This window comes from Etheostoma spectabile, chromosome 14 (genome assembly GCF_008692095.1).
Source record: "Etheostoma spectabile isolate EspeVRDwgs_2016 chromosome 14, UIUC_Espe_1.0, whole genome shotgun sequence".
In the NCBI taxonomy this organism is placed as follows: domain Eukaryota; kingdom Metazoa; phylum Chordata; class Actinopteri; order Perciformes; family Percidae; genus Etheostoma; species Etheostoma spectabile.
In genome coordinates, this window is record NC_045746.1 from 3,730,122 (window position 1) to 3,741,376 (window position 11,255).

Consider the following 11,255-nt stretch of genomic DNA (forward strand, 5'->3'; position numbering starts at 1 on the left):
GTTTCTGCAAACTTTTTTTTTTTTCTTTGTGAATCATCTGAGAATCCATCAGGAAAGTTTATTATTTTCCAAATGGTTATTACTTCTACTTTCTCAACACCAAATATTTAAGACTTGCAGCTGTTCTAATCAATATTTCTATGTCAACAATGGATCAAATGACTACATTTGATGTGACAGGTGTCGCTTGTAGTGACAAATCCAGATACCCAATGCCGACTGCCGACGGCAGCTGATTGGATGAACCCGTCACGTTTCTTCAGAAATTCAAAGCCAGACTGTCATGGCAGCTTGTTCAGAATACATATTTTTCTAAAATAATTCACCGAAACGTGTTTCTGAAAAGTCATTCTCATTCCGCTCATAATTTCCGGGTTAGCACTCCACCAATCAGATTGGTCCTTTGAGTCCGACTGCTGGCAGTGCCCGCCTTCCGACTGAGCATGTCAGGTTGGCCAAAATAAGGGTTGACAGCCCCTACGACATACAACGGCACGGAACACAACAAACGGACTCCAGTCACCAACGTCACCAGAGTGTCCGACGGACGATTATCAGGTTAATGTATCAGGGCCTTAACAGACAAAATTAATGACTAGCCAGTGAACATAGTGGAGCATTTAACAGCTAAAGATCCAAATATGTCCCTCTGAAGATTAAGTTGGTGATAAAATATAACAGTTTTACAATATACATTTATTAAGAAGACAGGAAAATAGTTTGAAAGCCACTAATAACCATTCACACATTATATTACCCACATCACCCCATAACAACCCCATAATAGTCTCCTTTTTACTATCATAATGCCAGGCTGGGCAGAATACACATCTCAGTTCAATTGCACCATCTTCCAGTTAAACGCCATAAAGTTCAGTCTTTTCAGCTGAGTTAAAGTTTAGTGGCCATGCAATTTGCGTTATTGTTAAAGTACTTCAAAGTGCTCACATTAGAAACTATAACACACTTCGATGTTAGGGATACTAAAAACAAACGTTTGTTCACTGCCAACATTAGAAATGTGGTGGATTTGGGAGAAGGATGCCCTCTACTCCCTTCCACTCGAACGTTTTCCAGTCTTTTGAACCCTGCCGCTCTCTAGAGGTCATCCTCATAGTCAATGTTTCCAAGGCCATTTTGAGGAATAGCATAAACAGATTTACTCTTTTTCTTCCTGGTTTGTCTTCTTGTGTGCGCAGGGTCTTGGTTCCCAGACAAGGACAGGTAGGCGGCGATGCTGTTCCTGACTCCATAGCTCACCATGTTGTCACTGCAGCTGTCTGTGCTGACCAGCTGTCCCCTGTTAAGGGAGGAGATTAAAAAAAAATGACAGCAGAGCATTTTAATGTTTAAAATTTTCTTCTTCACAAGTTATGAAAATAATGTACAGTACATTGATTCATGGATTTCAAGCCATTACTTTTTTTTCAAATCCATCCAACCACAGAGCTGCTAGACTATCTCGATCCAATAACAAGTCGTTAAGTCATTTGCCAATCGAAAGGAAATATCCATTTTGATCATCGCTTAATTGTTTAAGAAATTTTTGAAAGAGAAAATGCTGGTTCCAATTTGTAGATTTGCTGCTTTTCTTTCCCATTTTTTGATAGTAAATTCAACATTTTCAAATTTTAGACTGTAACATAAAAATGGAATTTGAATAAGTCATGTTAGGTAAAATTATAACTTAGATTATATAACAAATTATATAATTTTCCAATATTTAATACGCAAAACGATTGATTAGTTAAGAAAGTGATCAGCAGGTTAATTTATAATAAAAAAACAGTCATACATCTGATCTTTGTTATTTGCACATTCAGTCCAAGAACAGGTATCAGATGACACCAAATGAGCTACCATCTGACAGAATCATAACTCTCAGTTTAAAGCTGGTAAATATTTTCATAATTGTACCTGTCTATTTTCTTCCAGTCAAAGTTGCGTCGCATGACAACAGGTGGAGCTTCAGGGGTTGCATCTGATGGTGGGGTCATGCCCGACAGACAGGGGGAGGTTAACGCACAACATAGGCCATCTGCAAAGTCTAAAAAAGGGGAAGGATAGGGGAAGTAAAATATTGCTCACAGGCTTACGAACAAACTGATATGTTGCCTAATTTGCATGAACTACTTTCACACTTTTCTGCTCAGGCAAACACAAACTAAACGTGTGAAGGCGGTGGGTTGGGGATACATACTGGCTTAGAATTAGTTTACTATGACAACAATTAACGCACCAGTAGTCAATATTAAGCATGCATATAATTTCATTTCCTGTTTTGCTCCAAAAATGTTTTGTCAGAACAGGTTATGTATCGCGAGTTGACCACTGATAAGAAACCGTTCTATTTTAAGAACGTGATAACTTATTTTCAGTGCGTGCGATTGCCTGTTTGCGTCTATGTGTATGGCTGTGCATGTGGTGATGCTTGTTTCCGTTTTGTTGGTTTTTAGACCCTCGTCTCTCTGTTTACTTCTGTATCTAAATGTTTGTGCATCCACCCACCCGAATAGTGGTTAATCATATCTTCAAGGCACTGGAAAGTGAGGCGAGGGGAGATGTAGTACCAGCTGTTGTCCAGTCTGAAGATACGATAGTGCTTTACGATCATGTGTTTCACGGACAGCGAATACAGACCTGAGGATATGACAGACACCGTACACTTAGCAATATGTTGTCAAACATTACACCAAACTACTCTGTATTAGAAAAAAGCACACAATGGTAACAATGGTAACAGGCCACTGTCATTTTGCCAAAACCCATGAACGTTAAATAAATAAATATTGTGCCACTTAGACTAAAAAAGTTGCAACAATGTAAAAGCAGAAGTTACATGAATGTCAACACTGTACTGTAGAGCCCATCTCCTCCAATGCTCAGTCACTGTGCATTTCTGCATCATGAGTAAAGAAAAGTTTCAGATCAAACTATGACCACACAGAATTTTTCAGTGGAAAATCCACTAACAAGTAATTCTCCCTTATACATGTCCCTAAAGAAATAGTTTTGGGAAATACACAGAGTTAAGTAAGGAGTCTTTTAGATATAAAGCTACAGCCAGGAGATAGTAAGCTTATCTTAACATAAAGACTGGAAACAGGACAAACCGGTAGCATGGCTTAAAAGAATCAGCTTACCAGCATCTCTATTATTTGTATGTAATTTGTGGTTTTACAAACGGTTGGGTGCCAAATATTGTTTTAGCAATAGCTCGGCCAGAAAGTGAATAAACGTATCTCCCAAAATATCTGTTCTTTTAGCGTTAGACTATTTTTGGAAATTGTGCCTTTACAAACAGAAAACATGGGGTTCAAGCAAATGGTAATAAAATGCATCAAAGGTTAATTTTAAAGTGATAATATCTAAACTGTTTAATTATGCCAAAGATATATTTTAAATCTCTCCATTCCAAAACATAAATTCCTGGAATTTCTAGTCCATTAAGAATCCTGGTATTTAGGTGGAAACATCAATAAATACTATTTTCCTGACTTATGATTTGGATCTGACTAGATTTTGTTTTTACTCCCTTGTTCTTGTCCTAACATCATGCTGATCGAATATTGCTGCATGCTTACTTGCCAACAAGCAAGTCAAACCAAACTAATAGAGCTAATTCTTGACTTACCTCTTTCGCTGGTGCTCTCCCGCACCAGAAAGGAGCCCACTCTGTTCCCAGGTAGACAGAGCAGCTCTTCGGCCTTATTCCTCTCCACCCCCTCAAACAGCCAACTGACAGAACAAAAGATATGCTATGAACTAAGAATGCCTTAAATACTTGTTATATTTTAAATATTAGTAGTAAAAATCCCACTAATATTGAAGACATAATCTTGAAATCAACACATACAACTTATGACTAATAACTTGTGTTGTGTTATCAATCTGAAGCAAGTTTAAACAGATCAACTAGGCCGATACTAGATGTTAGTGTATAGTTCTACTTACCCATGGTAGACAATTGCCACGTGGCTGCTGGGAATGTAGTTCTCTTTTTGTGTTTGGACAGAGCGTACTCTCCACCAGTAAGCCTCCCTGACCACCATAAAGAAGCAAAGAGGAATCAACCACTGACCTTTTTGTGTAAACACTTCTCTAAACTGCAAGCCCAAAGCATCAAGTTAAAAATTAGACTTTATTTCCTCATGGTCATTGGAGATCATCCGTCTACCAAATGTACATCTGGATTGAAAAATGTATCGTTTTTAATCAAGAATGGAAAAACATGATCATACTTAGAGATGAGTCTGAGCTTCTCCCCCATCCTGAAGATGGGTTCGCTGATTTCAGATGACGGGTAGTCGTCAAGCACCACCACCATGTCGTCCTCTGAACCTGCCAAGAACAATATTTACAGCGTTTACAAACTGCCAAATGCTGATACACAGACATCATGATTTGGAAAAGTCCAAAGATGTCCAAGACTAAACCTCCGAAATAATTGCCAATTAATTTAGTTTTAGTTCGTTTTTGTTTGGAATTATTTTTGAGTGTAGCTTAAGATCATGACACCTCTGATACCATACATGTGCAAAAAGTGTGTAACTGCTGTTACTGACAGGACTGGTGAAAACCTTTTCCATGCACTATGCAAAATTCTTTATTTGCAAAACAAATTATGTTATTTAAAATAATGTTGGGAGATCTTACCTTTTGAATGGCTGTCTGTGTTGTGTGTGTTTTGTGGGTCTCTGGCATTTGCGCCTCGGATCATATTACCCATCATCCAGATGGACCAGATTCCAGCCTGAAGTCGGGGCACAGAGACACAAACGCTCTGAATGTACTAACCAATTTTCCACTCAGGAACCAATATGTACCACTGAGCTTCTCTCTACTGCTGCTCCACCACCAAGTTTTAACTTCCTATAAACTAACCAATTGAACTCTTAACTGATACACTGCAAATTGGGGAAGCTGAGGCTAGATGCTATCGGACTCAGTTTTCCATTGCAGCACCTAGCTCTGTCTACTGACAACTAAGTGTGATATTGAATTCATATGTTGCAAAATGTGCCTATGTGACAATACTCTTAAGTTACCTCATACAGTGTTCAGTTGGCCTGTATTGCAAAAACAACAGTCCTGTGGATTCAGAAAATATGAGCTGTACATAGCAGAAACAGTTGATGCGATACAATGTAGACACCTACCTTTGGGCACTAGCTGGTCTGATTTGATGGCATCAATTGTGGTGAGAAAAATTAAAGCACAGACAGGGCATGGTGGCAGCAACGCAGTCCAGTACTAGAGAAGTATCATGTTCAGCGATGACCTGTCACAGAGTGTGGCGACAGCGCAGCATCTGACGGCAAACTCACTTCCTGTAATGAAATGAGGAAGAGGGCCAGCATGTGTTGTTGAGACACATACAACAGATCCTGAAAGAAGAGAGTAACCAACAGCCCTTCTAAATGTAGTCATTATTGTAGGCTAATGTTTTTAGTAACCTACTAAATTATATGTAAAAATGTTTGGTAATCACGGTAATGTTCCACTAGAGATCAACCTAATTCTGCGACTGTTTTCATTTTTGTTCTATAAGCTGTTATTTGCTGTACATCTCTGTTGTTATATAAAGCATAGAAACATTAAAACAATAGAGCTGAAATTGTTAGTCAAGTTCAAGATCAACACTTTATTGCCATGTCAACACAGTTGATTAGAATTTGTCTTGGTGCAGTCACGTTAAAAAAAAGCGCAATACATACACGGGAACATACAGTACATACAAGACAATCACATAACAGTCATTCAAATCAGTAAAAAGCTGTAAAGACCTTGTGCTATTGCAACTTTGGAAAAAGTGTCTTGTGCAGTAAATAAAGTGCAAATGAATAAGGTGCTTCCTCTGCAAGGTGCAGAGTCAGTTAGTAAATTGACAGAAAGCTATTTTGATAATAATCGATTAATCATTTGAGTCATTTATCAAGCATTGCCAACCATGTTCCAGCGTCTCTACTTTAAATATAGGATGATTCTCTTTCTTTTATGTAATAGTAAATTGAATATATTTGCATTTTGGCCTGTTGATCGGACAGAACACAATATCCAAATATCTCACCTAGACTTAACATGTGTTTCACCTTTTTCTAGCAAATAAAGGAAAAATTCAATATATGGGTAAATACACTAATTTTCTTTTTTGCTAGAATTGGATGAGAAGATTGACGCTGTTGATGATGTTTGTACACTAAATATGAAGCTACATTCAGCAGACGGTTAGCTTAACTCTCGACAGGGGGCTCTAAAACGGCACCTAAAACGTACAAATTAACACATTATCTCATTTGGTTATTCGTTACAAATACAATTTTTCTTTGGTTCAATGGGGGTTATGTGCAAGATAATTTCATGGCTGAGAATAGTTGTCAGGCAACTAGCTGAGACTTCAGGATGTTACTGGTTCCTGAAAGATAGTGACTTCATACTGGGACCAATGGTGTGTTCCGGTTGAACTGGAAAGTTGGAAAAGCCAAGTTCTCAGTCTGAAATGTCAACCGGATGCCCCCTGAAGACAGGTTTACCAATTGGAAAGTCTGGGGAAAATCCCCAATCCCAGCCACAGTATCCAACATGGGTGCATCAACAGTAGTGAAATCTGTATGAATATACTGTTTAATAGCACTTCTGTCTAATTTGTGGCTCATTAAATCTGGCGCACACACAGTAGTGTCCATCTTCTACCTGTGGACATGTTGCTACAACTGATATTGCTAACCATGGCTAACCTGGAGTCCCCCTACTCCCACTTTTTGGACTTGTAACTGAAATGCGGTTAACTCAGGTGTGAGGTTAGTCCCAGTCCCAACCTTCAACATCTGTAAGTGATAGACGGACCACAATGGAAATAAGTCTTTGGGCTTTATTGTGTCATCCGTGAATATTTATGTATTTTAATGTATGACACAGAGTACTGTTTTCCTATTTTTATATTTAAATGGTCAAATAAAATTAATGAAAATCAATCAATCAATAGAGACAGAAATGTGAAAATAATGTCACCATGGTGAATCTCTCATGAGTGTATCTATCTGCAGAGGGGAAACTGAAAATGATAAGGTCTTATCTTTAGCTGTGGTGTTTATCTGGTGAAAGTATCCCAAAACAACGCTGCTGAAGTTTCAAATTAGGGAACCTAAAATCCATTCAGTTTTAGATCTATGACCTTTTGGGTCTGTGTGACTCTGTCGGGAGTTTATGGTATGTGAATGATGTATTATGATAGACAAACTGCTGCTGATTCCACAAAAATGTTTTGAATTTTTATCCAGACGTCTTTTCCCTTTCCCTCATGACTGACAAACCTTTCACTCCCTGTCTTACTCTACTTGAGTGTAAATCATGATCTCACATTCATTTCTATTTAGGTATTTTTCTTTTCAGCAAACACTCTCATTCATTTCTCATCTCAGTTCTGCAAATGTGTTACGTTTATTTAAATTACAGTATTTTTGCATTAACTAAAAATAAACTTTTATTTTAACCATTGTATAAAGAGTACATCAGAAGCTTCGGATTACTGGTTACATAAGAAAGTTCCTCTGTGCCACTCTTTATTATTCTCAAGACATCTTAGCTTATGTATTTTCCATTTTAAAACCTGGATCAGTGTGCTCCAGACCAGCCTCTTTTTCCTGCCACCGTTCCTTTCTGCAGTAAAACAAAAAATTGAGATGGAGCAAGACATCAGCCTCATTGTTAAAGTAAACGTATCTTGGGGATTTTTAAAAAGATATAGATATATCAACTTTTTTCACATTGGCCAGAAAACAATGATCTGGCAGTTCCTTTTGTTGGCTTCCTGTAGTGTGTGTGTGTGTGTGTGCGTGCGTCCGTGTTCTGAGAGATAAATAGGAAGTACTGGACACAGGAATCGTACGTCTAATCAAGTCTACACTAAACTGCAACTAAACTGCCTTTTTTAGGCTGAACTAAAGTTTTTTTTTGCTTATTGTAGGGAAGAAAACCAGCTGCTGTAGCTTGGTGGGTGGTGGCTGGTGTCTGATGCCAGGCAGGAAGGAAGTCCTCATCGACTTTAGAAAATAAATACAAGGTGAACTTGTAGCGTGTGTGGTGACGGTCTGAAGAGCTCACAGAATAGAATCTGCAACATTTCCTGTGGCTGGTTTGATTCATTTTTAGGAAGTTTCAAAGTAGATTTTACTCGTAGTTGTTGATGGAAATGTTCCAGGCAAATGTCTCCATCTTCTTAGCTTTTCTCAACAATTTTGTGCTAGCAAAAACAAGCTTTTTTTTCTTAATTTGGGAACTCTATTAAAGAGTGGGTTCTTTCCGTTAGGACTAAATGAAGAAAAAAAAAAAAAAAACTTGTTGTCTCACTTAGCTCTAGTGGTTTGGTTAAATTGAAACAATGTAAACCGAAACAATGTACTGTCAACAGTTCATAGTGAAACTATTTCTATTTTATATTGTATATTCCATTTGATGTGTGACCAATGCACCATTTCACAAAGTGAAGAATTAGTCTCTTGGGGAGGTGCAACAAATTTTATAAATAAGATATCTAAATAATGGTGGAAGAAGTAAATGTATTTTACTCTTATAATTTGTCGAGGTAGAACTTATTCTAACTACATGTAAAAAGTAACTAAAGGTGTGACCGGGTTTGCTCAGTTGGTAGAGCAGGCGCACATGTATAGAGGTTTATTCCTCAACGCAAAGGTACAGGGTTCGAGTCTGACCTGTGATAATTTCCTTCATGTCTTCCCCCTCTCTCCCCTTTCATCTAGCTGTCTTATCCATTAAAGGCAGCAATGCCCCAAAAATAATCTTAGGAAAAAAAACTAACCAAAACTGTTGGTAAAGAATACAAAATGTCCTACTGAATAGTAGTGTAGTAGAAGTATAAAGTAGATATACTTTTGACACAATTTTCAAATATGAAGTATTTAGACATACAAGGCCATTACTTCACTCTGGAACATTTTCCTCCTTTTTCTGTTTTTCTTTTCAGGTCCTGGCCAGTGGCAGGGCCATGTGTATCTGTGAATTAGTCACTAGCAGAAATAACACAGGTGAAACTCGCCCACAATGACCTCCAGCTCAATGGACTCTTTGTTACATGGGGATGAGAAACATTTTCCCAAATTAGTTAAGGTAATTGATCAAGACTCCTTCCCGTCTAAACTGACTCTATTAACACTGTTTGTTTAAAATTGGACAAGGCAGGCGTTTATTTGGCAAAACCATGAATAACATCTTATAAGCTACTGCAGTTAAGAAACAAGAAGAAATGAAACCATAAGAGCCTTAAGCTGCCGAACACCATTACCATTACAGGTAAAACCATGCATCAAACATCCTTTTTTTTAGATCTATGTCTTCTTAAGTAAATACAAAAATACGCTTGTACCAAATGGTTTTATTCGTAAAATGCTCATAAAAGCAGTGTAGCAGGTGTTTGCAGATGTTACGCTAGCAGTAAAGCTGATATTTAGCTGTCAGAGGCTTCCCTTCACATGGATAATTGTGAAAGAGGTGTGCATGATTGATGACCCAGGGCCCATTGAAAACACGTGTTGGGGGAAGGGAAGCTCTAACTTTGAATATGGTCAATGATTTGTAAGCACTTTTTCTGGGCAACTCACTCTTGTAAAGACAGATTCTCTCTGCCCGTCAGACACAGTTGCCAGTGGCTGTTGTGCAGCCGACTGGATGTGTTTGAACATTTCAAGGAGAAGGGACTTCCACGCCCTCTGTCTAAAATTATAAAATTACTGGCTGTAAGGAATTTCCCTCATAATTAATTTTTTCTAGAAGTCTAAATCAAGATGTGTTCATATGTCTTTAAAACTCTTTGGCAGGCAGTGGAAGCAAGAGGTGAGTATTGTTATTATGAATCTTTCCAAAGTTCCTCTTTTCCTAAACACAATACACATTCCACACGCTCAGACAGTCCATATGCAGTTGTTGTGTTCTCACACTGTAATGAGCAGTATCTAAATACAGAAGCAAGGCCACTGGAGTCCTAACTGGATTGAAAGGAACAGGGTGTGTGTTGCTATATGCTCATGTGTATGCATCTGCAGATTTTTTTTGCCACAGACTTGGAGCCCAAATTACTTACATATAGAGCCGCAAATCCTCCACCAGTTAGCCTGTAATCATTAACGTAATGTGGTCCCTGCTCGTGGGTCATACAGGCATCTGGAGCATCTTATCCACGAAACCATCTGCACAAGTAATCAGTCCTCCCTGCTTCTCACATCCATCAATGCATTCCTCCAAGCTTTCACAAATAATAATAATCCTCAGATGAGTTTGCGTTGTTATATCTATTTGCTTATTTAGTGGTTTAAAATAACTATAATAACATAGCATATTATCCCCAAGTACACTTCAGCAGAATCATTTTGGGGGATTTTTAATGGAAACATAATTGGATGAAATTGCATTGAAAGAAATGTAAGCCTGCACTTGCAAACCTCCATCATTAAAGCAGAGTTTGTGGGGGGGTGGACCACAGTGCTGCAAAGTTGTCCTCTGTTTAGTCTTTTTTGGCAGGAAAGCAAAAGCTCCCAAAAGTTCCTCAGTGAATCAACAACAACAACTTGTAGTCCTGAAAACCTTTCCAGACCTGAAACATTAATTCCAGTCAGAGACCTATCTCAATGGCTTTTTTTTTCAGCTATGTAGAGGAAAATATTACTCAGAAGAATTGCATCACTGACATTACAGTGAACCGCAACAACCTTAAAAAGAATCCAGTCCTGCGCCATGTGATGGCACTAGATAAGTGAAGGTACTTTAGGGAACTGTGGCTGGACCCTCTTGAAAAAGCTATTTAATGTATTTGCACTCTGTAATTAACTCACTTTATAGTAGTTTTCATTGTTTGTGGTGGAGTCTGCCATATCTACACTGGATTTAATTTGTATTTACACACATAAGGTTTACAGAAAGCAATGCAGCATGTAATCCAGTTATCAATATTAGCCTTTTCACTGTCCCACAGCCATATCAGAGTTGTATTAATTAACTGCCAATTGAAAATAGAGCCCAACCGATATATCGGCGGGCCGATATTATCGACCGATATTAGGCATTTTCTGAAATATCGGCATTTATAATGGCCGATTAAAATAATTAAATAAATAAATAACGGCCAACCATGTTGTGAGCGTTGCGTTGCTAGTCCCTGTTGGCAACACTCTGATTATTTTGTTTTGTTATTGTGTTTTTGTTCAAAGGACTTTAAGTTTCATATCTTAAGTTTGTAGTTTTAT

General features: G+C 38.1%; 1 protein-coding gene across 2 annotated transcripts; it reads right to left on the minus strand.

Moving 5' to 3' along the window:
* Positions 1-661: 661 nt before the first annotated feature.
* On the minus strand, positions 662-5,349 carry sla1a (Src like adaptor 1a). Of its 2 annotated transcripts, XM_032534969.1 has the most exons (8): positions 5,160-5,349; positions 4,657-4,753; positions 4,242-4,341; positions 3,955-4,041; positions 3,635-3,738; positions 2,509-2,640; positions 1,918-2,047; positions 662-1,300 (listed from the first exon to the last, which is right to left on the minus strand). In XM_032534969.1, the coding sequence occupies exons 2-8, from the start codon at positions 4,730-4,732 to the stop codon at positions 1,099-1,101; spliced, it is 831 nt and encodes a 276-aa protein (XP_032390860.1). In that variant the 5' UTR covers positions 4,733-4,753; positions 5,160-5,349; the 3' UTR covers positions 662-1,098. The 2 variants fall into 2 exon arrangements, with proteins under 2 accessions (XP_032390860.1, XP_032390861.1); XM_032534970.1 differs by lacking the exon at positions 5,160-5,349 and having other exon boundaries at positions 4,657-4,952.
* Between the last annotated feature and the right edge of the window lie 5,906 nt (positions 5,350-11,255).